General features: G+C 43.9%; 1 protein-coding gene across 7 annotated transcripts in view; it reads left to right on the forward strand.

The window, feature by feature from the left end:
- CACNA1A (calcium voltage-gated channel subunit alpha1 A) overlaps positions 1 to 25616 on the forward strand; it is a 253311-nt gene that overhangs the window by 33910 nt on the left and 193785 nt on the right. For 4 of the 7 annotated variants that reach the window (XM_059887937.1, XM_059887936.1, XM_059887938.1 and 1 more), the window contains exons 1-2: positions 13509 to 13642; positions 16979 to 17118. In XM_059887937.1, the coding sequence (XP_059743920.1) occupies positions 13550 to 13642; positions 16979 to 17118 (233 nt within the window). In that variant the 5' untranslated portion in view covers positions 13509 to 13549. 7 annotated transcript variants of the gene reach the window in all.

Below are 25616 nucleotides of genomic sequence, written 5' to 3' on the forward strand. Positions count from 1 at the left end.
GAGATTTAGTAGAAAAGGGGTCGTGAGAAGGGGAAAACAGAGAAATAGTGACAAGAAAGTTAATAGGAAGACATCAAAGGGGGGCATGACCAAGTCACCTGAGTGGAGAAATGTGGCCCTGGGATTTGGCAATCTAGAGGAATTTGGCGACCCTCGCTAGAAGAGTTTGAAGAGGGACTTAGTTGTGGCACATGGGATCATCGATCTTTCCGTGCAGTGCGCAGGATCTTTAATTGGCCTTTGAACTCTTAGTTTCAGCATGTGGGATCGGGTTCCTTGACCAGGAGTCAAACCCAGGCCCCCTGCACTGGGAGCGCAGAGTCTTAGCCACCAGACCACCAGGCAAGTCCCCAGGATGCTATAAATCTTGAATGGCCATACAAGGTTTAGAATCAGAAAAGCAACTGGTTGGGTTCATCCAGAGGTGTACTTTTCCTGGGAGTGATATATAACCATCCTATGTGAGACTGACAAGGAAGGTGATGAAGGTAGGAGAGAGTGCTGGAAAATGGTGGAGTCAGCGGAGTGCAGGACTTCCGAGTTGGTTAGCTGGGAGGAGGAGTGGTTAAAGAGAAAGATGATGGGAGGGGCATTTGGCATTTTGTTGCTTGCGGGTGTGCATGGCTCAAGTGGCTTGGAGTTGACATTGGTTGTTGAGGAGGAGGTAAAGATGTCCTCCAGTGATCAGGGATAGAAGGGATGAGCTTGGACAATGGTCTCTCCACATGGAAATCGAAGATCATAGTTATAGGCTCTCCCAGAGTCTTGGGACTTCCTTGGTGGCTCATCAGTGAAAGATCCACCTGCCAATGCAGGAGACACAGGTTTCATACCTGGGTCAGGAAGATCCCCTGGAGAAGTGGCAACCCACTTCAGTATTCCTGCCTGGGAAATCACATGGATAGAGATGTCGCAAAAGAGTTGGACACGACTTAGCAACTAACCAACAGCCAGATTTGCTCCTAGCTTTTGTTTTCCTGTGGACCCCAGCATCCTGGCTGCAGAGGCTTTGACCTTGGGCTTCCTGCTGAGCCCAGTGGCCCTGGGAGGGACCTTTGTGCCTTGTTTGGTTTGGGGGAGGGGATCTCTTGACCTTGCTGCCTTCTCAGGGCCTTCTCATTGGCTGCACCTGGTTTTGAGGGAGCCTTCTTCACCTCAGCTGGCTTCTTGCATACCTTTCTCACCTCACCTGGGTTGGGAGGGTCCTTCTTTGACTCTCCTGCGGCTCTTCTTAGGGTCATCATTGCAGATGTCTCCCTGGTTTGGATTTTCCTTTTATTTGGGGGAACTAATTTGAAGCCACCACTGGCCCTCTGTGCTCGGAGTTAATTGTTTTCAGGATATTTCCAGGTTTGGATTTAAGCCAAAGGGTAGATGGAATGTATAGAGAAGATGCCAAGGGAATGGAGGATCTCGCTGACCACGGCACAGGGATGACAGTACAACGAGATCGGAGAACAATCTCCCTTCGGTAGCCTGAACATACTGGGGAGCGCGGCTGTAAATTGGACCAGGAGCCAGAGTTCTCACATCATTCAGGTGTCTCCAGGGAACTTTTCTGTCCTGACAAAAGAGAGAGAGAAAAACAAAGAGAAGTCCTCAGTCGTTCTTTGGAGCCTCAGATTCCAAGAGGCTCCAAAGTTAATACTATTTAAAAATAACCACCACCTCCTGCTCCAGACGTGCCTTGATATTTTTTCCCTTTTTCTTTTTCATCAAGGGAACTTCATTGTGTTGTGTGTGTGTTGTGTTGTTGCACTGTTTTCCCTGAGTCGTGTTAATTCTTCCACATCTGAACTTTTCGTTACCGAGGAACCTTTACATTTAAATCAGGGATTTAATTTCAGAATGAATGCACACACTCACCTCACTTTCTAAAAACAGTGTAAAATAGAACTCTGTGAATCTCCAGGGTTGAGTTGGTAGTGTCTGTGACAGGTGTGCACTCCCCCCTCTAACCCAGCAATTCCACATCTTGGAATTTAGCTGGCAGGAAAAAAAAAATCCTGACAAATGCACAAGGTTGTATGGTCAGATTATTCATCACAGCTTTGCTTGTAATAGCGACAAACTGGAGTCATTTAGGGGAATATTAAATAAGTGATGATGCATCCGTTTATGGTAATGCTGCGCAGCCTTTTATAAGAGGGACATTCAATGTAGAAAACGCGTCCAGTGTGGTGAGGGGCACAGCAAATCATGGGACATTATGTGTCATGATCCCAGTTGTGTAAAAGGAAAATGCAATTTGATACGCTTGTTTTCATGCATTTAATGGTATGTGCTGAGCACCTACTATGCGTCAGTATTGTCCTCCTTGCTGAACATACAATCAAGAACAAGTTAGATCCTTAGGGCTCCCCCCACACCTCCCTTTAGTTAGGGCTGACCTTCCAGTGAGGGAGACCTCTGTAAGTAAGATTAAAAAAAAAAAAAGATGTAATTTGTTAATGTGGAAAGTTGCAACAAACTAACAAGTGAAAAACAAACAGCAGAGAGGCAGAAAGGTTGACAGTGTTGCGATTTTAGACCTGGAAGCCAGGGAAGGCCTTACGGGAAGACTTTTTTTACCTGAACACTAGTTGGTTTACAATAACTTTTAAAGTAATTAATTACTTTACAATATTGTGATGGTTTTTGCCATACCTCAACATGAATCAGCCAGAGGTGTTAGTTTCAGGTGTACAGCAAGGTGGTTCAGACATATATATACACACACACACATAATCTTTTTCAGATTCTTTTTCATTCTAATTACTACAAGACATCGAATGTAGTTCCCCATGCTGTACAGTAAATTCTTGTTGTCTGTCTATATATTGTGGTGTGTATTTGTTAATCCCGTACTCCTAATTTATTCATTCCCCCACCCGCTTTCGCCTTTGGTAACCATAAATTTGTTTTCTGTATCTGTTGAGTCTGTTTCTCTTTTGTAAAAAGTTCATTTGTATCATTTTTTTTTTAGATCCCACGTATAAACCATATCATGTATTTGTCTTTCTCTGACTTGCTTCAGTTAGTATGATAATCTGTAGCTTCATCTGTGTTGCTGCAAATGGCATTCCTTCCTTTTTTATGGCCGAGTAATATTCCATTGTTTATAGGCACCACATCTTGCTTATCCATTCCTCTGTTGATGGACATTTAGGTTGCTTCCATGTCTTGGCCGTTTTAAATAGTGCTGCTATGAATATTGGGGTGCATAGATCTTTTCAAATTAGAGTTTTCATGTTTCCCAGAGGTGTGCCGGGGAGTGGGATTGCTGGATCACATGGTAGCTCTAGTTTTTGTTTTCTAAGGAGCCTCCATACTGTTTTCCCATAGTGGCTGCACCAGTTTCCACTCCCGCCAACAGTGTAGGAGGTGTTTTAGTACAGCCTGAAGGAGGTGAGAGAGAGCAGCCAGTGTGAAGCATGTGTGTAGAGGAAAATCCGAAAGAGAAACACCAAACTGCTAGCACTGATTATCTCTGGGAAGTGCAGTGGTGTAAGGACTTTTCACTTTTCAAGTGACGTATTATACATTTTAAGAACTAAACATACAATAAACACATATTCCTATTATAATTAAAACCATTTGTTTTCTAAAAGGGATCTTGAGGGCTGTCTGAGGAAAAAGTTATCTGCAAAGGTCAGTGAGTAAAAGCGTATGAGGGGAACTCTGAAAATCAAGGGGTGGGGGAAAGGAGAAAGATAAAGAACAGGGTGTTTTTTTTTTTTTAATTAAGATTCACATAACTAAAGTGAACAGTTCAGCAAATCAACTATATTTCACAACCTAAATGTCCATCAACAGATGAATGGATAAAGAAAATTTGGTGCACTTATACAATGGAATATTACTCAGCCGTGAATAGGAGGGAAATGGGGTCATTTGTAGAGATGTGGATGGACCTAGAGAGTATCACACAGTGAAGTAAATCAGAAAGAGAAAACTGAATATTGTATATTAGCACATATATGTGGAATCTAGAAAAATGGTATTGATGATCTTATTTGCAAAGCAGAAATAGAGACACAGAAGTAGAGAACAAATGTATGGATACCAAGGGGGGAAGTGGGGAGAGAATTGAGAAGGGGAGGAATTGAGAGGCTGGGATTGACACATACACACTCTTGATACTATGTATAAAATAGATAACTAATGAGAACATGACTGTTGACAGCACAGGGAACTCTGCTTAATGCACCGTGGTGGCCTGAATGGGAAGGAAGTCCCATAAGGAGGGATATATGTACGTGGCAGATTCACTCTGCTGTACAGTAGAGACAACAACATTGTAAAGCAACTATACTCCAATAAAAATTAATTAAAAAACATAAAAAGTAAAATGACAGTTGAGTGGCATTTAGTAGTTCTCCACCACCACCTTGATCTAGTTCTCAAATATCTTCATCACCCCAAAAGGAAACACTGTAGCCATTATGCATTCCCCCTCTTCCTCCCCGCTATTCTTGAGGTAAACAGAAGATTGAAACCACCCCAAAGTGGGTAAATGGATAAATAAATTGTGATGTATCCATACAATGGGATATTTTTCAGCCATAAGAAGAAGCAAATTATGGATACATGCCACAGTGTGGATAAACCCAAGAACATTATGCTATGTGAAGGAAGCCAGACACAAAAGCTTGTGTATTATAGGATCCCGTTTGTATGAAACATCTGATGGGTGTTTTTGCAACATTTATTTTAAGCCTGATATTCAGGGAGTGGACTCACTGTGTTTTGTTCCTGAAAATACTTCGGATTTGAAAGACAACCTGGTCAGCCATGATGAGAGTAGGTGTTTATACTCTTCAGTGAAGGGAGGGGAATGAGACTACATGACTAAAAAAGAAATTGAAAAAGTTAATAATACTAGTGGTGGCATTTGAAATAAAAACAATAAACATTGATTGCATGATTACAATGAGATGAACCTCGTGTTATGCTTTCATAAGCATAGAACGTTTTCTGATCATCATAAGAACCAGAGTAAACAAGAACAAAATACTCAGATTTACTGAATACATACTGGGTTGGCCAAAAATTCATTCGGGTTTTCAGAAACATCTTACAGAAAAACCTGAGTGAACTTTTTGGCCAACCCAATACTATGTACCAGGCCCTGGTCTGCATGTATTATTGAGTGTATCCACTCATTACATTCTCAGTCAGCCCTAGGAGGTAGGTGCTACATTTCACATTATATGTGTGTGTGGAAACCAAGGCTTGGAGAAGGAAACTCCTTTGCCCCAGGCCAAAACCATGTCTGACCCTGAAATCCTTTCAACTGCCCTGCTCTATGATTTCTCATGCAGATATATCCAGTTTTCTGAGCAAAAGCACAATTTAACTGCCCTGGTAGACTTCTCTTTTCAGAACCAAAGAATTGGAAATCACTGTGTACTTTAAAAAGTAAATAGCACATAAATCTATTTAAATTTGTATTTATTATTTGGCTGTTCTGGGTCTTCGTTGCTGCACACAGACTTTCTCTAGTTGCAACGAGTGGGGGTTACTGCCTAGTTGCTGTGTGCAGGCTTCTCGTTGCAATGGCTTCTCTTATTGCGGAGCACTAGCTCTAGGCGCACAGGCTCCGTACTTGCCAGACACAGGCTCTAGAGTGCAGGCTCAGTAGCTGTGGCACCTAGCTTAGTTCCCCTGCGGCATGCGAGGTCTTCCTGGACCAGGGATCGAACCTGTGTCCCCTGCAATGACAAAAGGATTCTTAACCACTGGTCCGCCAGGGAAGCCCCAAAACTTTTAGTGTTGGGATTTAAATTTTCTCTGAGATTTTCCTGCTGACATAAAGGATCTTTTGTGTGTATGTGCCTGTACTGTGTATGTTAAAAGTAGGTCTTTGCAGTTGTCTCCGAGACTTGACTTGCCGTGTAGTTAAAAGCCCGCCTCATGCCACTGGCCATGGTGCTGAAACATTCTGGGCATCGCCAGAGTTGCCCTTGTTAGTGCTTCACATCCATCGGTCTCAAGCTGATCCGCTGGTGGAGAGAGTTCGAGATATCTGCGATTTCAAGAAAGACCCTTTGGATTGTTGGAAGTTGATATTGATTGTTATGACCCATTCTGGCTGGTCTTATGAAGAAGTGGACTAGTATGCAGCGGTTGATAATTACTATATTAGATTGTGTCAGTGGCTGGAACTCAGGTGAAGACTGATCCAGTTGGCCTCATCATGGTTAAAATCCCAGGTATACCCCAACTCCAGTTTTTAAGTAAAGGCCAAAACATCCACCTTCTAGCAAGTAGGCGTAAGCTGTTGAGTGGTCTGTGGGGACCCCCACCAGCATGACTTTGAAGTGAACCGTAGCATATATATGACCTTGAGCAATCTGTTTAGCCTCTCTGAGCCATAATTTTCTTATCTGGAAAGTGGAGCTTGCAATAGAACCTACCTTGTAGAATTTTTGCAAGTAATTAACTGAAAGTGAGTATATAGTGGTTAACTTGGTGTCTGCCCAACAAAGTGCTCAATAAATTGCAGCTGTAATTATGATTGTTGTATCTGTTAATGGCCTCATAATAGTTGATCATATTTCTAAATTAAACCATGGCATCTGTTTAGTGGAGCAGGAAATATGTCCTATACCCAAGGCCTTGGTACCCCCTTCTCTTTTCCTGGTAATGGTGAAAAGCATGGAAGTAACATGAAAATAAGACTTGCTTGGCTTCTCCCCACAATCTCAACTGCCTGATTGACTCATTGAAGTATCTGTTTCCTCAGAACACATCCATCAGGCAGCCCCTGTAGTAGAGACAAGACTTTGATGGGTTAACAAACCTGACTTGATTTTTCACACTAACTACAGAAGGCTGGAAATGAGATGGGAATGGGGCAAGGTACCACAAAGAGAAGGATGGATCATTTGGACGTTCTGCAAGGTCTTGCTAAGGGGCTGGGATCATCAGCTATGCCCACTTTACAAATTGATTTTCCTTGATGCTCTGGCTCCCAAGAACAGCTCCTATTCACAGACACGGCCCTTGTTCCCTGTAAAGAAATCACTGGGTCATTTCCTGTGTCACACACAGCCCCTCTCTGGGGCCACTGGGGGTCCTGATCTATCTTATTGTGGGGGAAGTTTTGTGTATCTGTATTCGCCTATAGGGCTGTTTGCTAGTCTGACTTCCATGAGCCATTTCAGGAGCCAGCTTTTCCTCCCACCAGGGGTGCGTCTCTCCTCCTCATCTCCCTCCCTCTTCTTTTGGCCTCTTCGGCTGGCTGATTAGTCTGGATCCCGCTGACACAGGTGTTTTCTCCGTGAACCAATCGGGGAGCAGGAAGGCTCAGCTCAGCTCACAGAGGCATTGCTCACCACAGCTGTGAGTTAGAACCCAGGCTTTCTAAATAGGGAGGATCAGGCACAACTCAGGGTTGGGCTGAAAATGCCTCATCTCCCCCTGCCTGGACAACCTTTGACCTCTACCTGGGGAAAGAATCTCCTGTGCCAAGAACTCAGTACAGTGCACCAGGCACACCACTGCAGATTTCAAGGAGTTGATCTGTGTCCTTAACGTGCCTACAGAGATTTGGCACATGACGAAGTGAGGGGAGAGATGTGGACAGCAGGACCCACCCACCCTTCCTTTCTTCCATAGGTGTTTACTGAGCACCTACTCTGGAACAGATGCCCTCTTAGGTGCTGAGAACAAAGCATCAAACAAAACAAAGTGTTTTGCTTGTACAGGGCTTATAGTCTGTTAGGCAAAAGAAACAGAGAAACCAGGTAAAGGAGAAAAATACAGCAGGTGTTTGGGGGCAAGGGCCAAGGAAAAAATTAAGTAGGGAGATGGGGTAAAGGGCCTCACTGAGGATGAGAAAAGAGAAAAGACCTAGAAGAGAGGGAGGGAATCTTGTGGGTCTCTGGGGAAAGAGCATTCTAGGAGAGAGAATAGCAGGTGCAAAGGCCCTGGCAGTAAAAGGTGCCTTGTGTGTTTGAGAAAGATGGAGAGGCCAGTATGGTTGTAGGTAAATGAACCAGGGGGAGAATGGAGGAGATGGGGGCAGGTCGTGCAGGACTGCTGGGAGGGCTTTGACTTTTCTTCTGAGTGAGGTAGTAGCCATGGGAGGGCTGTGACTGTTTCCATGTGCAGTAAACCAGAATTTTCTGTGCTGCGTCTTCATCTCATTCCAACATCACTCTTGATCCATGAAGGTCTTGGGTTTCACCTTGAGTGGAGGCAGAAGACTGGTCCAGGCCTCCTGAATTCTCCTTCTCTGGGGTCAGAACATGGAGGAGAAGGCTTGGAGCAGAAAGGCGAGCCCCCACTTCTTTCTGGATGACTCAAAGCCACAGTAACCGGGGCTCCTCCTCCCCCCTGAAATAGATCTAAGGCAGCACTTTCCAAACTTCAGTGTGCACAGAGCCCCTAGAGATCTTGCTGAAGTGTATGTTCTGACTCAGCAGGTCAGCATGGGGCCTGATGCTCTGCTTTTTTTGCTGGGTGTTGGCCTCTGCTGTTTGGTTCCTGGACCACGTGTTAAGTAGCAAGGGTGTGGACCACACCTTAAGTAACAAGGGTGTAAGGTCAGTGTTGCAGGTTCCCATTTGGGGTGTGTCTTTGGACACTGGCAGGGTGCATGGAGAGAGAGAGGGAGGTGACATTTGATAGCTAGTGTATCTATGCATGCATGCCTGCTAAGTGGCTTCAGTCATGTCTGACTCTTTGCTACCCCATGGACTGTAGCCCACCAGGCTTCTCTGTTCATGGCATTCTCCAGTCAAGACTACTGGAATGAGTTGCCATGCCCTCCTCTAGGGGATCTTCTCAGCCTAGGGACTGAACCCATGTCTTCTGCATTGCAGACAGATTCTTTACTGCTAAGCCATCAGGGAAGCCAGTGTATCCATACCTGACCAAAAAGAAAAAGAAAAAGAAATAAGATGGGCATGGGCAGCCTCTTTCTGTTGGTTTGCATGCTGACTGAGACTTCATTGTCATACTGGAGAGCTCTGGGTCTGAAACCCAGGTGACCACGGCAGTTGAAAGCCCGATAATGCAGCCCATGAAAGTGCAGCTTGCTGCTGGTCTTGTGGGACTCTTCCTGGAACCTCAGCTCGAATCAGATACAAAGGAAGTCACATCCCAGCCATTTAGGGGCAGGAGGCCAGGGGGCCCCAAGAGTGAGGCAGCAGCTTGGTGCAGAAGCACACAGGGAGCTAGTTGGCAGAGAAGGAAAGCGAAATCATCAGATTCAAATCATGGCTTCAGAAGCCTCGGCAAGGGGAGGCCGGGGAAGGGCTTGGCATTGCTTCTTTGTGTACAAATATTGTCTCTTATTTTCTGGGCTGCAGGGTGAGGCAGAATGGAGTATTTGTGCAACACAGCCCAGCTTTGTTCTCTGTGCTTCTAATGACCGTCAGCTCGGAGGCAGGAAGCCAATCAGAGATGATCGTCAGCAGGAATGGCTTTTGTTGACTCCCCAAATTGCCCTGAGTCTTGGATTTGCTTTTCAAAGTGTGCATGGAGCATGGCTCGACTGCTTTCAGCTGAAGGCAAAGGCTGAAGCGGGTGACAAAGAAGACCTCTTTTCCTTTCTTAGACTCTTATTCCCAGGTTGCCTATTTCAGACTTTATTTTCACACCTGGAAAGTGGGTATATATTCCAACTCCTCCTCCTCCAGCCTGTAAGATCCCTTGGTTTTTATGAAACGTCCATGATACTAAATGTAACTCTAGAGCCAAACAGGATACCGAGGCTAGTTAAGTTTCCAAGAGAGAAAGCTGGGAGGAGGGCAGTAGTTCATCAACATGGCCAAGTTCAAGATATGGTATTTAATCCTTCTGCACAACAGTGGATTTCAGTGTTCCCAGAGGACACTGGACAATATCTGGAGATGAATTTTGGTTGTTATAAGTTTTGATTCTCATAACTGGAGAGGAGGATGCTACTGGCATCTAGTGGGTAGAGGCCAGGGATGCTGGTCAACACCCTACAATATGCAGGACAGCTCCCGTGAAACCCCACCCATAGAGAATTGTTATTGTTGTTCGGTTGCTAAGTCATGCCTGACTCCCTGTGACCCCATAGACTGCCTCATGCCAGGCTTCCCTGTCCGTCACTATCTCCCGGGGTTTGCTCGAACTCATGTCCATTGAGTTGGTGATACCATCCAACCATCTCTCCTCTGCCACCCCCTTCTCCTTTTGCCTTCCGTCTTTCCCAGCATCAAGGTCTTTTCCAATGAGTTGGCTCTTTGCATCAGATGGCCAAAGTATTGGAGCTTCAGCGTCAGTCTTTGCAGTGAATCTTCAGGATTAATTTCCTTTAGGATTGACTGATTTGATCTCCTTGCTGTTCAAGGGACCCTCAAGAGTCTTCTCCAGCCCCACAGTCAGCCCCTCATCATGTCAGTAGTGTGGGAGTTGGGAGACCCAGCTCCAGAGTAACCAATTCCCTCAGGCTTTCTCCCTCTGGCATCCATTTCTCCACACCTAAGCCTCCTTCTCAGAAATTTCCAGCTTTGTTGTGTTAGTGTGTTAGTTGCTCAGTCGTGCCCGACTCTTTGCGACCCCATGGACTGTAGCCCACCAGGCTCCCCTGTCCATGAGATATTCCAGGCCAGGATACTGGAGTGGGTCACCATTTCCTTCTCCAGGGGATCTTCCCAACCCAGGGATTGAACCTGGGTCTACTGCACTGCGGGCAGATTCTTTACTGACTTTTTTATTTAAAGTAATTATTGATATGTATGTTCTTATGGCCATTTTGTTAATTGTTTTGAATTTGTCTTCCTAGGTCCTTTCTCTTCTCTTCCTCTTTTGTTCTCTTCCAATATAAAATTTTAAAAATTAAATTAAAAAGAAAAGAAATTGCCAATTTTGTTTATTAAGGCTGTTGGCCTGAGGATGCTTCTGCAGATCTGGCCGGGGAAACAGGGATATTGTGGATCACCCGCTGATCAGCAGATCAGGTCCTGATATGAAGTGAGCAGGACAGACCCTCCCCAAGGGCAAACCCTCCAGTGGGACTGTCTAGTGGCTGGAGCAGTGTTCCAGGTTTCAGGGAGGCGCTTGTGCCCAGAGAGAGAGGGAATATGCCTCTAGAAATGGCCATATGACCTACACCTTCCCTCCTTTGGATCTTGAAAGGGCTGATTTTTGGAGGCTTGACTACCATGTTGTTCTTTATTGAGGTGAAATTCACATAGCAGTACTAGCCATTTTTAATTCCTTGGTATTCAGTACATTTGGAATGTGTTCAGCTATCACCTTTATCTAGTTCTAAAACATTAAGTAACCACTCACCATTACCCACTCTCCCAGCCCCCTCAGTCCTTGGCAACCACCAGTCTGCTTTCGGACTATGGACTTGGCTTGTTTTGAACATTTCATATCAATGGAATTCATACAATACATGGTCTTTTGTATCTGGCTTCTTTGACTCAGCATGATGTTTTTGAGGCCCCTCCACACTGCAGTGTGTTAGTGCTTCATTTTTATGGCAGAATAATATTCCATTCTATGGATATATCATATATTGTTTAACTATTCATTCCCTGATGGACATTTGGGTTGTTTCCACCTTTTGGCTAATTGTGAGTATTGCTTCTGTGAACATGTATCTGAGTACTGGTTGTCCAGTGCTTTTGGTGTATACCTAGGAGTGGAATTGCTAGCTTTTATGGTAATTCTATGTCTTAACTTTTTGAGGAGTCATCAAACTATTTTGCTCAGTGGCTGTACTGTTTTACATTCTCACTAGCAATGTACAGTGGTTCCAGTTTCTCACATTCTCACCAACACTTTATTTTTTAAATAAATCAACCCAGTTCTTTTTTTTAAAGATTTATTTATTTATAGCTGCACTGGCCTTTATTGCTGTGTGTGGGCTTTCTCCAGTTGCAGAGGGTGGGGGCTCCTCCGTTGTTGCCAGGCACGGGCTCTAGGGACATGGGCTTCACCAGTTGCAGCTCATTGGCTCAGCAGCTATGGTATCCAGGCTTACTTGTCCTGCAGGGTGTGGGATCTTCCTGGACCAGGGATCAAACCCATGTCCCCTGCATTGGCAGGCTGATTCTTTACCACTAAGCCGCCAGGGAAGCCCACCAACACTTGACTGTTTTCTGTTTTTTTCATTCTTATCATCCTACTGGATGTGAAGTGGTATCTCATTGTGTTTGATTTGCATTTTTCTAATCTTCTTTGGAGAAATGTCTTTTCAAACTCTGCCTGTTATTTAATTGGGTTGTCTTCTTATTGTCTAGTTGTAAGTGTTCTTTATTCTGATACTAGACCCTTATCAGATATATGATTTGCAAACATTTTCTTGCATTCTGTTGGTTTTTTTTTCACTTTCTTGACAATGTCCTTTGATGCACCAATGTTCTAAATTTTGGCAAAGTCTGATTTGTCTATTTTTACTTTTGTTGATCATGCTTTTGATATCAAACCTGATCACTGTATTTTATTTTTAATTTAATTTTTATTTTAAATTGGGATGTAGTTGATTTACAGTGTTGTGTTCGTTTCAGGTGTAAGCAAAGTGAATCAGTTATGTACACACACACACGAATATATATTCATTCCTTTTCAGATTCTTTCCCCATATAGGTTATTACAGAATGTTGAATAGAGTTCTCTGTGCTATAGAGTAGGTCCTTGTTGATTATCTATTTTATATATAATAGTGTGTATATGTTAATCCCAAACTCCTAATTTATCCCTTCCCAACCCCACTTTCCGCTTTGGTAACCATAAGTTTGTTTTCTGAGTCTGTGAGGCTGTTTCTATCTTGTGAATAAGTTCATTTGTATCATACTTTAGAATCTACATATAAGTGATGTCATATGGCATTTGTATGTATCTGACTTACTGTATATGATAATCTTTAATTGCATCTATGTTGCCACAAATAGCATTATTTCATTCCTTTTTATGGCTCAGTAATAGCCCATCGTATGTATGTACCACATCTTTATCCATTCTTCTGTGGATGGACATTTAAGATGGACATTTTGCTATCTGATCTGATCACTGTATTTTAAATTGCGACCACCAACCTCCTCTCCTGCTTTTTCTCTCTGTGGCATTCACCGTACAGTACCGTATGCCTCTCTTCTACAAGGGCAGAAATTTCTGTGAGTTTTACTCTCAGCTGTGACCCTGTGCCCAGGACCTGGCACGCAATAGGTGCTAAATTGATATTTGTCCAATGAAGGTTGGAGGTGAGATGGAGGAAGAGCATCTACAGTTTCCTTATGGAGTCATCTGCTGGGTTTTCATGGCAGTGAAACTCCTCTGTATGAAGCTATGTTGGTAGATCCATGTCATCATACGCTTGCTCAGACTCACAGAATGTACGACACCAAGCATGAACCATAGTGTAAGCTAAGGACTTTGGATAATAGTGATATGTCAGTGTAGGTTCATCACGGGTGACAAAATTCACCACTCCAGTGGGGACGTTCATAACAGGGCAGGCTGTGCCTATGTGGGGGCAGGGGACATGTGGGAAATCCCTGTATCTTCCACTCAGTTGTGCTTTGAATCTAAACAAAGCTGAAAAGATTTTCCTTAACTCTGTGATACTCCCTTTGAATATATGATTTTAGCCACCATCATAGCAAACTGCATCGTCCTCGCCCTGGAGCAACACCTACCTGATGATGACAAGACTCCGATGTCTGAACGACTGGTGAGTGATGTTTCCCCGCCGGGGTCTCTGTTTTGGGGGCAAACTGATGTGCCTGTGGGATCTGAGAGCAGACTGGGCTCTTAGTCTTGTCTCCAAGAACCAGATCCTGGGCCCCCTGCCTGTTGTTGTTTAGCTGCTAAGTCCTGTCCAACTCTTTTGTGACCCCATAAACTGGAACCCACCAGGCTTCTCTGTCCATGGAATTTCCCAGGCCAGAATATTGGAGTGGGTTACCATTTCCTTCTCCAGGGGGTCTTCCCAACCTAGGGATCAAACCCGTGTCTTCTGCATTGCAGGAGGATTCTTTACCACTGAGCCACCATGAAAGCCCTGGGGAACCTAAATTTCATGAATACCAATAATCTGGGGAGAAAGAAGTCCTCGCTGCCTATCCTCCACTCTTGCCCCCCAGCAGACCTTTTGTTAATCTGGAGAGGGATGGAGGGGTTACGTTGTCCATGAGGAGTCACATTCAGAACAAAATTTGGGGGAATTCTCTGGCAATTGGGTGGTTAGGACTTGATGCTTTCACTATCAGGGCCCAGGTTCAGTCCCTGGATGGGGAACTAAGATCCTGCAAGTCTGGTGGCACAGCCAAAAAAATTTAAATAAATAAATAAGTTTTTAAAAAAGAAAAACAAACAAAAATTCTTGTGAAAAATATTAACCATACATAAATACATGGAGAACAGTACCATGAACCTCTCATGAACTCCTCATCCAGAGACAACAAATATCAAGATTTTGCCTCACTTCATGTTTCCTTTTGTTTTTTATTTCCTTGGTTTGTTTTTCTTGGCCAAAGTATGTTAGGGCAAATCCCAGGCAATACGTCAGTTCACTGCCATATACTTAAGTCTGCATTGCTCAAAATATGGGCACTTTCTGGGACTTCCTGGCAGTCCAGTGGTTAGTACTTAGTGTTTTCAATGCCATGGCCTGGGTTCAAACCCTGGTTGAAGAACTAAGATCCCGCAAGGCACATAGAGTGGCCAAAAAAGATGCTTTCTTACATCACCCCAGTGACATGTTGACATCCAGCACGCCAATGGTTCCTGGGAATCATCAAAAACCCAGCCAGTAATCAAATATCCACAATTACATCAGAAATGGCATCTTACAGGTTGTTTTGTTTGAACCAAGATCCGTACATGGTCTAGATTTGATGTTAAGGCTTGTAATCTAAGGCAGTTATCTTCCCTCCTGCCATTGACTCTGCAGAAACCAGTCCAGTTGCCCTAAGGAAGGTCCCACATTCTGACTTTTGCGTGATTGCTTGCTTGCTGCTGCTGCTGCTGCTAAGTCGCTTCATTCGTGTTCGACTCTGTGCGACCCCATAGATGGCAGCCCACCAGGCTCTGCTGTCCCTGGGATTCTCCAGGCAAGAACACTGGAGTGGGTTGCCATTGCCTTCTCCATTGTGTGAAAGTGAAAAGTGAAAGTCAAGTTGCTCAGTCGTGTCTGACTCGTAGTAACCCCATGGACTGCAGCCTACTAGGCTCCTCCATCCATGGGATTTTCTAGGCAACAGTACTGGAGTGGCTTGCCATTGCCTTCTCTGGATTGCTTGCTTAGGGTATCATTTAGCTGGTTTCTCTTTCCCCAGGTTTACTACACATGAATATCAGCTCTGGAGTCAAAATCCAGTCAAAATCCAGTTTGATCTGGTGGAACTCTGCAGAGCTGTAAAGTAGCACTAAGTTCTTTTGATCCCAAGCCATCCCCCATCCCCCTGGTTTGCCTCCTGGCATTCTGACAACCCCAAGAAGGAGACCTCGCTCCTTCCCATCACCATTTCAAAGCCAGCTTTCAAAACTCAAGTGTAGGGAGAGAGAGATTTTAGAAGTCATTCCTTCCTAATCCACATAGTATTGATGATCTCAAGGCTCTTACATGTTAATAGCTGTGTATTGGGCTTCCAAGGTGGTGCTGCAGAAGAGCCTGCCTGCCAGTGCGGGAGATGCGGGTTTGATTCCTGGGTCGGGAAGATCCCCTGGAGTAGGAAATGGCAACCCACACCAGTATTCTTGCCTGGGAAATCTCATGGACAGAGGAGCCTGGTGGGCTACAGTTCATGGGGTCACAAAGAGTCAGACACAACCCAGCACACATGCATGCAGTTATGTATTATAATGTGTTTCCTAAAAATAGATAACTAGTCCAGAAAAACAATGACTTAAAACTTTTTTGTTTGTTTTTGCTTAAGATCAGGCTGAGTAAAAAGCGTTTGTTTAAAGAATAGTAAGCAAATAGTAGTAGCGATGGTGAGCTGGTATGGGAAAGCTCATAGAGGCAGAATGAAAATGGCTGAAGCTTGAGAAGCATTGTCATTAACAGATAAGGGAGACAGCAATGGAGAGGCTCTGAGGGAACAAAGCTTATAGCTTAATTCCAAGTATTAATACTATAGAGTGTCAGCTGGAAACCAGGCCTGGCCGGAGGCCTGGTGGGGAGCTGGGAGCTGGAACATCAGTCATTTACCAGCCAGTGCAGAAGTATTCATTCCAATATTTTCTCAACCTGAACTGCTCTACTGGTGCACACCAGCTTAGAATCATCACAAGTGTCAGATTTGGGGGCTTGGAGGTGAGGTCAGTGCACAGGGACCAACCCCAGGGTCCTGGATGATGTATGTGACAAGTAAACATTCTAAACCAACGCTTTCTTGTGGAACTTTCTACAGTGATGGAAATATCCAACATCTGCACCGTCCAATATGTTAGCCTGGAATGGGACTAGTGTGACAGCAGAACTGAGTCTTTCGTTTTATTTCACTTAAATTTATTTTTTATTATATATTTATTATTCTTGGCTGTGTTGGGTCTTCGTTGCTCTGCCTGGGCTTTCTCTAGTGGCAGTGAGTGGGGGCTACTCTTCATTGCAGTGCACAGGCTTTTCATAGCAGAGACTTCTCTTGTAGAGCAAGGCTCCAGGTGCATAGACATCATAGTTGTGGCACTCAGGCTTAGTTGCCCCATGGCATAGGGGATCTTCCCCAATCAAGGATCGAACCCGTGTCCCCTGCATTGGCAGGCAGATTCCCAACCACTGAACCACCAGGAAATCCCTTCATTTCAATTTAAATAGTCACACATGGCTGCCTAAGTAGTGTGTAAAGTTGGCCAAATGGAAAGGAGTCGTCTTCTCCATGCTTCTGTTTTTCTCGCAGTAGCCTTTGGACAAGGTTACTCCAGGCAGAATGCAGTGAGGCGCGGTGAGGGCTGGAAAGTCTGGAGAGGTGAGGGGAAGTGGGTAGAGATTCTGAGTGGGTGGTTCCCTGTTCATGCCGCCCTCTGTCCAGCCAAAGACACTAATCTTACCTTCTCCCCCTTCCAGGATGACACAGAACCATACTTCATTGGAATTTTTTGTTTCGAGGCTGGAATTAAAATCATCGCCCTTGGATTTGCCTTCCATAAAGGCTCTTACTTGAGGAACGGCTGGAATGTGATGGACTTTGTGGTGGTGCTAACAGGGTAAGTGGTCTGTGGTGTGTTTCTTAGAAGTATCTTGAATGATGAGAACTCTGGAAACATAAGGATTGGCGGCATCCGGGCTGGGCTCAGAAATGCTGAGCCCCCATGTTCTTCCATGTGCTTCTGCCCTCTTACCCAACCCCCCTCACCTCCTCATCTCGGCTGGAGATTACGGCAGATGCTTTCTGTTACAATTAGAATAAATAGCTTTTAGAATTGACTGCTTCCAAAGTGCTTTACGTGCATTCTCTCATTTAATCCTCACAACAATCCAATGAATTAGGAAACATTAATATTCCCATGTGAGCGCTGAAGAATCTGAAGCATAGAAGGAACTTGCTCGCGATCACCCAGCTAGTAAGTGATGGAGCTGGGATTTGAACCTGAGATGATATCATTCCGGAACTCGAGTTTGTAACTATTGCGCACACATAGTCCTTTTGCTTTGCTTGGGCGAATACCTTGCCTTTATTTTAAATTGGTAAATGCTTTTTGAGGACTTCAGGGTGCAAGAGATTGTGGTGGGATTATGGAGAAAACCAGCTGAAGTAAGGTGCAGTCAGTGCCTCTGAGGAGGTTTCAGATCTGATACAATGAGCCAGAGGTAAAAGGTAAAAGGTGAAGGTGTATACTCTGTCCACCTTGTATAAGGTAACTCTAGCTACTATAACGGCAACAACAAAATCCAAAACTAGGTAATGACTTAAACACAACAGAAGTTTTAGTTCTTGCTCGTTGAAAGATCAAAACAGTTGTTTCTCACTGGCAGGCTTCTCTCCTCTGCACAGTGATTGAGGGACTGAGGCCCTCAATATACATTGTGGTTCCCTATTGTTGACTCACAGATTGGGTCTGCTTGTCTACAGGAAATCATGGAAGAGACATGAACGTGGATGGTGATGCTTGGGGCAGGGAGGCGGTTGTAGAGTCCTGGCTGGAACCTGGCTCATAACCTCTTTCACTCATACAGACTTCTGCTCGAATTCAGGCACATGCCCATACATGGCTCAGGGAAGCTGGGAAACAGCACACTGTGCTTAGAAGGAAATGGAAATGGATTTGGTGGATAGTCAGCCAGTCTCCGTTACTGACCCCAAAGCCCTTTATCCAGTCCCAGTATAGACTTCACCATTTTGTGATGATTTTGAACTCCTTTGCTTACTTATTCCTCCCCTCCAAGCTAAGTCTTTTTCTTCTCTCCCAAGAGCCCTATTCACTGAGAGATATTCCTCATAGTTCTCCTACATGAGAGCCCAGTTTTCCTCTATGGGATTATAATCCTCTATGGGATCATTTTTGGGGGGTGCTCCAAAATCACTGCAGATGGTGATTGCAGCCATGAAATTAAAAGATGCTTACTCCTTGGAAAGAAAGTTATTACCAACCTAGACAGCATATTAAAAAGCAGAGACATTACTTTGTCAACAAAGGTCCATCTAGTTAAGGCTATGGTTTTTCCAGTGGTCATGTATGAGTGTGAGAGGTGGACTATAAAGAAAGCTGAGCGCCGAAGAATTGATGCTTTTGAACCGTGGTGTTGGAGAAGACTCTTGAGAGTCCCTTGGACTGCAAGGAGATCCAACCAGTTCATCCTAAAGGAGATTAGTCCTAAGTGTTCATTGGAAGGACTGATGTTGAAGTTGAAACTCCCAATACTTTGGCCACCTGATGTGAAGAGGTGACTCATTTGAAAAGACCCTGATGCTGGGGAAGATTGAAGGTGGGAGGAGAAGGGGACGACAGAGGATGAGATGGCTGGATGGCATCACCGACACAGTGGACATGGGTTTGGATAAACTCCGGGAGTTGGTGATGGACAGGGAGGCCAGGTGTGCTGCGGTTCATGGGGTTGCAAAGAGTCGGACACAACTGAGCGACTGAACTGAACTGAACTGATGGGATCATTTCTGTGTGGGAATCACAGTTCTCTCTGTTGTTCAGTCGCTAAGTCATGTCCAGCTCTTTGTGACCCCATGGAATGTAGCCCGCCAGGCTCCTCTGTCCATGGGATTTCCCAGGCAAGAAGACTGGAGTGGGTTACCACTTCCTTCTCCAAGTTTTCTTCCATGGGATTCTATTTCTCCTCTGGGCCTTGTTGCTGCTCCAGGTCCGTTCTCTCTTGGCAGACGTCATGGGTCTTAGTGACCATGCTGTGTTGGCTGGCCTCTCATAATTCAGGTTTTAAATGTATCTGTTGTTTCAAAGCAACGTTTCTTCTCACAGAAGCAGCTGTGTCAGTTGGGCTATTTTGGTAGAGGCTTTCAGGTTTGAGTGGTCTTTTATGAGGGCTAGCTCTAGTGTTTTCTGACAGGGGCTCTGCTGTGCCCACGGTCCTTTGCCTCATGACCTTGGAAGGTTCCTTGGATGTATCATGGCATTGAGCACTTTTCTCTTTGCTTACTAGGAAACTTGTGTGTGCAACAGCTCAGTGGTTGACTTTGTTGTTGTTGTTTAAAAATGTATTATAAAAAAAGATGTGATAGAAATAACCATTTCTTAAAAGGTATAATAGAATAATTCTAAAAGAAGTAGAGAATCATATAACAAATGCCTGTGTAACAAATTCTAAAAGAAGTGGAAAATCATATAGCAAATCATATAACAAATATTCGTTGAATGAATGAATGAATATTTGCATTCATTGAATGCAAATATTGAATGAACAATATTCATTCAGTGAATATTTATTAGGCAACTACCATACGCTCTCGAACACAGCAGTGGTCAAAACAGACAAAAATCCCTCCTCTTGTAATGCTGACATTCTAGTGGTGAAGAAAGACAAGATGCATGAATGAATATAATATCTAGTGTCTTAGATGTTGATGAGATATTTTTAGAGAAAAAATAAAGCAGAGAAGGGATGGGTCATATTATGGGCAGGAGGGCTAGAAGTCAGGGAAGACTAGCATTGGGGAGGTAGTATTTGAATGAAAACCTGGAGGAAGTGAGTGAATAAGCCATGAGCCGAAGGAGGAGAGTGCCAGGCAGAGAGAGCAGCAAGTGCCAAGGGCCGGAGGTTGAGCTGCATCTGGTGGGTTTGATAAACAGTGACGAGGCCAGCATGCCTGGAGCAGAGTGGGTGAGGGGAAAAGTCGGGGAGGTGAGCACAGGGAGGTGATGGGGCAAACTGCCATTGAAATGAAACCTTTACCTGATTAAGAATTTGATATTCCATTTAAAGACTACTTGTTCAAGTAGATTAACCTTTACACAGATTCAACAATACATCATTTGATTTTCTTTTTTCTTTTCCTTTTTTCCTTCAATCAGTAACTTTAGGAAGATCTAGTAAAAAGATCTTATCCGTATTTCACTGAAGGTTCTTTTTGACTAAGAAAACAGTATATTTCAACTGTCCTTGAAAGCACAGGAAGTTGCAGTAAAATATACAACCAATAAAAGTAAACATATTGGTGACCAAAAAAAGCAAAACCTTTATGTATAGCATAGAGAACTCTACTCAGTACTCTGTAATGACCCATGTGGGAAAAGAATTTAAAAAGAGTGGATGTGTGTATATGCAAAGCTAATTCACTTTGCTCTATACCTGAAACCAACACAGCATTGTAAATCAACTATACTCCAATAATAACTTTTTTCTTAAAAATGCAACCGTTTTAATACGGCGTAAGCCCCTGCATTCCCTTTCCTGGCCCCATTCTTTTCTCTCCATCCAGAAGCACTTTCCTGAATTTTGTGCTTATCATTTCCATTTATGTATTTACACTTTTATATAAGAATATAAGAAATATGTGATACTTATGTTACAGTTAATTAGATAAGCATGTAAGAAGTATGAGCTTAATCTGCTTGACAAGAATGGTCCCATCCATCCGTTTTCGCTGCTTCATGGTATTCTGTGGTATGAACATTCTACCACGTATTTATACATTTGGGTTGTTTCCAGCTTTGTGCTATTTTGAACAAAGCTGTCCCCTCGTTCTTGTGAGTGCATTTCTCTAGGGCATATGCCCAGGAGTGGAATTGCTGAGTTGTATGCTCTATGCATTCCCAGCTTCACTAGATCCTGCCAAATTGCTCTGCAAAGTGGTTGTACTAACTTATGCTCCCTGGGGGCTGACTTCTGCTGCCAGAGGCTGGCTTGACCTTGATGGCAGGAAGAAGCCTTCAAAACCCCTGTTTTCTGTGACATGGTTCTTAAAACACCTAGGGAAGCTCATACACTGTTGAGCATATAGTAAGTCTCAATAAGTGATTAGTAAGTTGAAAGGCAGGGCTTCCTTGGTGGCTCACATAGTCAGGAAACTGCCTGCAATGCAGAAGACCCAGGTTTGGTCCCTGAGTCGGGAACATCCTCTGGAGAAGGGAATGGCACCCTGCTCCAGTATTCTTGTGTGGAGAATTCCGTGGGCAGAGGAGCCTGGCAGGCTACAGTCCATGGGGTCGCCAAGAGTCAGACATGACTAAGCGACTGAGACACGCACACACACCCAAGTTGAAAGGCAGCCTTGATAGGTCAGTCTGCTGCCAGGATGTTTCTATCTACTACTCAGTTACAACAAGGTGATCTTTTTTTCTCAGCTTCCTGATATTTGATGAGCCTCTAGAGGAGAGAGTCTTCCTCTGGGGCAGATTGATCCTAAGGATGCAAGCTCGTAGTTGGAATTAATGGGATCCATGAGCCATCTGAAATTTCATGCCAAAATTGTGTATGTGTGTGTGTGTGTGTGTGTGTGTGTGTATTTTCCTGGTCTGTAGTTTTCATCAGAGTCTCAGTGGGGTCCTGATTTGAACGCTACAAGGAGCCCCCCTGCTGTGGATTCTATTCATTTCTTAACCCCCTCTCCTTTCCTTCTTTGTCTTCTTTTTTCCTTTCTCTTGCTTTCATCTTACTTCTCCAGTAATCAGCCCTTCTTTCTTACTGTCTGGTGGTTCTGTCTCCTTCAGATCGGGCACATAGCTCAAATTTTATTACTTCAAATTCCAAGGGGCTGTTGAGTCTCCTCTTGGGTTATAAGCCAGGAACAGACAGAGAAGACTTTAGTGTCCCTGCACGCCTAGACTTCTGTGCAATGTCAGCGATGGGGAAATGCAATAAACTCTTAATTTTGTGTTCTTGGGGGAAGGAGACTCAAGTGTATCAATTTGACATTGAAACAAAGATGACTTGAATGTGCGCTTTCTGATTAAAGCATTGTGTTGTCATATTTCAAAGCAATCTGCAGCATTAAAATACCATTCACTTCTCATGGATTACCAATGTTTTGGCCATCTTTTGGTGTGCCATTTGGTGAAAAAGATCTTTTGTGTGCTCTGTGTAGCTCAAAGCCTCAGAGACATTTTAACTTTGTAGTTGATCAACCCTATTTATAGCATCCTCCACTTGTATTTGAAATTTGATCATTAAACTGAAAATGTATAAGAGGAAGATTTGAGAAGCTTGGCTATATTTCTGAGATAACAGAGATACTGTAATGTTCAAATATATGTATACATCAAAGAAGTCAAATAATACACTTGTGCATGTTAAGAAAAGAGATTGCAAATGCTGCCAGGGTAAGAGCGAAGATGATTGTTTTTTTAATTCATGAGCTTAGCGCTGTACCTGACATATAATAGGTGACCAGTAAAATAAATGTTTTGCCAAGCTGGAAGGTGGTAACATTTCTGATAATCAGAGTGTTCTGGAAAAATCTGTTTTTGCTGTTTAGTTGCTAAGTCATGTCCAACTCATTTGTGACCCCATGGACTGAGCCCCACCAGGCTCCTCTGTCCATTGGGTTTCCCAGGCAAGAATACTGGAGTAGGTTGCCATTTGTTTCTCCAAGAGATCTTCATGACCCGTGGATTGAACCCATGTCTCCTGTATTGGCAGATGGATTCTTTACCACTAAGCCACCTGAGAAGCCCTCTGGGAAATTTACCAAGCTATTTAAGGAGATGGGGACCACTGCTTTGATATAAATAGTTGAACAGTCTAGGAGTCTAGATACCCGGATACCCAGATACCCCGTTCAGATACCCTGACATCAGCTAAGGCAGACAAGGGGCAGTTGAGTAGGTCTTTACCTGCTCTCATATTTTGTGACTATAAAAAAACAAAGGTTCCTTTTTTGAAAGGTCCTATGAACCACCCCAGGCTTTGGGCAGTTTTGTGTTAAGGACAGAAGTGAGGAAAAGACTCAAGTACTTGGAGACCAGCAGGAAAGGATGTTGACTTTGTTTTCATAGCATCATTGAATGTTAGGACTCAGTGGACTCTGGCAGGCCCAACCCCTTTATTTTACTCACAGGGAGTAAAGACACAGAGGGGAGAAGTAATTTGCCCAAAGTCACGTGGAGATGGTGGGTAATCAGAAGTCTTCCAAAATCAGAAGGTATGTTCATGTCAAGGAGGCTTGGTGTCCCAGTTTGGAGGTCAGTGGGGGTGGTGTAGATAACTAATGCCACTCCTTGGATTCCACCATCAGAGCTTTGCCTTCTCTTTCCCTCGTCTCCCCAAATGCCCAGCGTCTGGTCCCTTTCTAGAGATATAGGAAGCCTCAGAGAGTAATTCCAATTTCCCATTTTTTTCCTTAAATAGTTGAAGAAACTGAGGACCAGAAGGGTCAAAGTGACTTGGCTAGAGTCATACACCTCTCACATTCTCTTGCTTTTTTGATTAATTGAACAGCACATGTAGTTGTTCCTCAGCCTCTGCTGCATTGCTTGCAAATGAAAACAGCATTCCAGACAACAATAAAGCACAACTAACATTCTGACTCACAGGACCAACTAATGGCTCCTATAAATGCCAGCAGCATTTTATTTTAATGTCTCTTTGCATTAATCCCCACCCCACCCCCCAGCAGAGGATCAGTCAGTCACCCCTGGTACCAGAAAGATTCCCCACTGTGGCACAAATGCTTTTTATCGTTCAGAGAGTTTTGTCGTTGAGAGCGCATCGATCTTTTTAGTGTTCAGAGCATTTGGTTGTCATGATATTTGCTGAACCATGTTCCATCAAGAATCGCTTCACTTCCTAGCAGCAGGAGCTTGTTTGTCCATCTTGGAGCGACAGTGATGATAAAGATGCTGGCTGCCATGATTTTTATTCTCATCATTTATTGAGCACTTACTGTGTGCCAGCACTATATTAACAATTTCATGTTTGTTATCACTTTTCACTTTCACAAGACCTTTCTTTAGAGGTGAATTTGAGGCTCAGAGAGATCAAGCTACTTACAAAGGGTCCCACAGTTAGTAAATGGCAGATTAGGATCTCAGCTGCCCTGCTAGGACACATCCCTAAGTCTAGGATATCCCTGGGTCAAATTAAGTTCAGACAAAGAGCTATATTCAGCCCAGTATCCTTATGAACATAATACTTGTTATTAAGAACAGTGACAATATCAACACTCTAGAACTTACAAAGCAGTTATAACATGATATACTGTATATATATTAATATATGCTCAATTAATTCTTACAACCCTCTGAGTTAAGTACCACTGTTATCCCCACTTCACAGATGAACAAACTGAGGCTCAAAGGACTTCAATAACTTGCCCAAATTCACCTACCTCAAAATACTGCATCCAGGATTTGAACTCAGGCAGATATGGATCTAGAATCCATTTTTCTTGAGTCCATTTTCCCTAAAGTCAAGTTTTTCAGGGAAGTCAGCAAGCAGTCCTTCATTTTCTCCCTCATCTTGGGCTCTGTGGTGGCAGGAAAGAACTGGGCAATGTAGGTTTCCAAAAATGGGAAATTGGCATAGTCTACATAGCTAAGACCTGGGTCTCAAAGTCAGGGGCTGACTGTCTGCCACTGATGAACTTGAGAATGTGAGTTGATCTCTCTGAACCTTGGTTTTCTCACCTGGAAAATATGAGTAATGAGAGCGTCTACCTCTTAGAGCTGTGGTAGGGAATTGTTGTTTAGTCACTAAGTTGTGTCCAACTTTTTTGTGACTCCACGGACTGTAGCCTGCCAGGTTCCTCTGTCTGTGGGATTTCCCCAGGTGAAAATACTGGGAAGAATTATCATTTCCTCCTCCAGGGGACCTTCCCAACTCAGGAATGGAACCTGCACCTCCTGCTTAGTAGGCAGATTCTTTAACCCTGAGTCACCTGGGAATAGAGAAGGCAAAATAAGTGTCACATACTGTGACCTGTGCCCCTGAAGGTGTTTGAGTGCTTCATAAATGGGAGTTGGTGAACTGAAGGGAAAGTTAAAGCAGATTCTTTTGGTGGAGTGTGGTTGTTGCTGCACGTGTCCCTCTTCATTAGTTCATCTCACCTCTGGGTTTACCAGCAACTGTAATGGGCAGTTCCTATGCAGCTCACCTCTTTGCACCTCCAGCACTCTCATCTTTCTGCATCTCTGATGCAGAGTCTTTTCCAGAATCATAGGAGTTTGTTCAGCCCATGTGACAGACATTGAACACCAGCCAGGAGCAGCCCTCAACCAATGAGCAAGGATGCTGATGTATAAATACCCTCGCTTTCCCATTGTTCAGTGAGAAAACTCAGAGGTTTGTTCTACAGCCTCTT

Source organism: Bos taurus, chromosome 7 (assembly GCF_002263795.3).
Source record: "Bos taurus isolate L1 Dominette 01449 registration number 42190680 breed Hereford chromosome 7, ARS-UCD2.0, whole genome shotgun sequence".
Taxonomy (NCBI): domain Eukaryota; kingdom Metazoa; phylum Chordata; class Mammalia; order Artiodactyla; family Bovidae; genus Bos; species Bos taurus.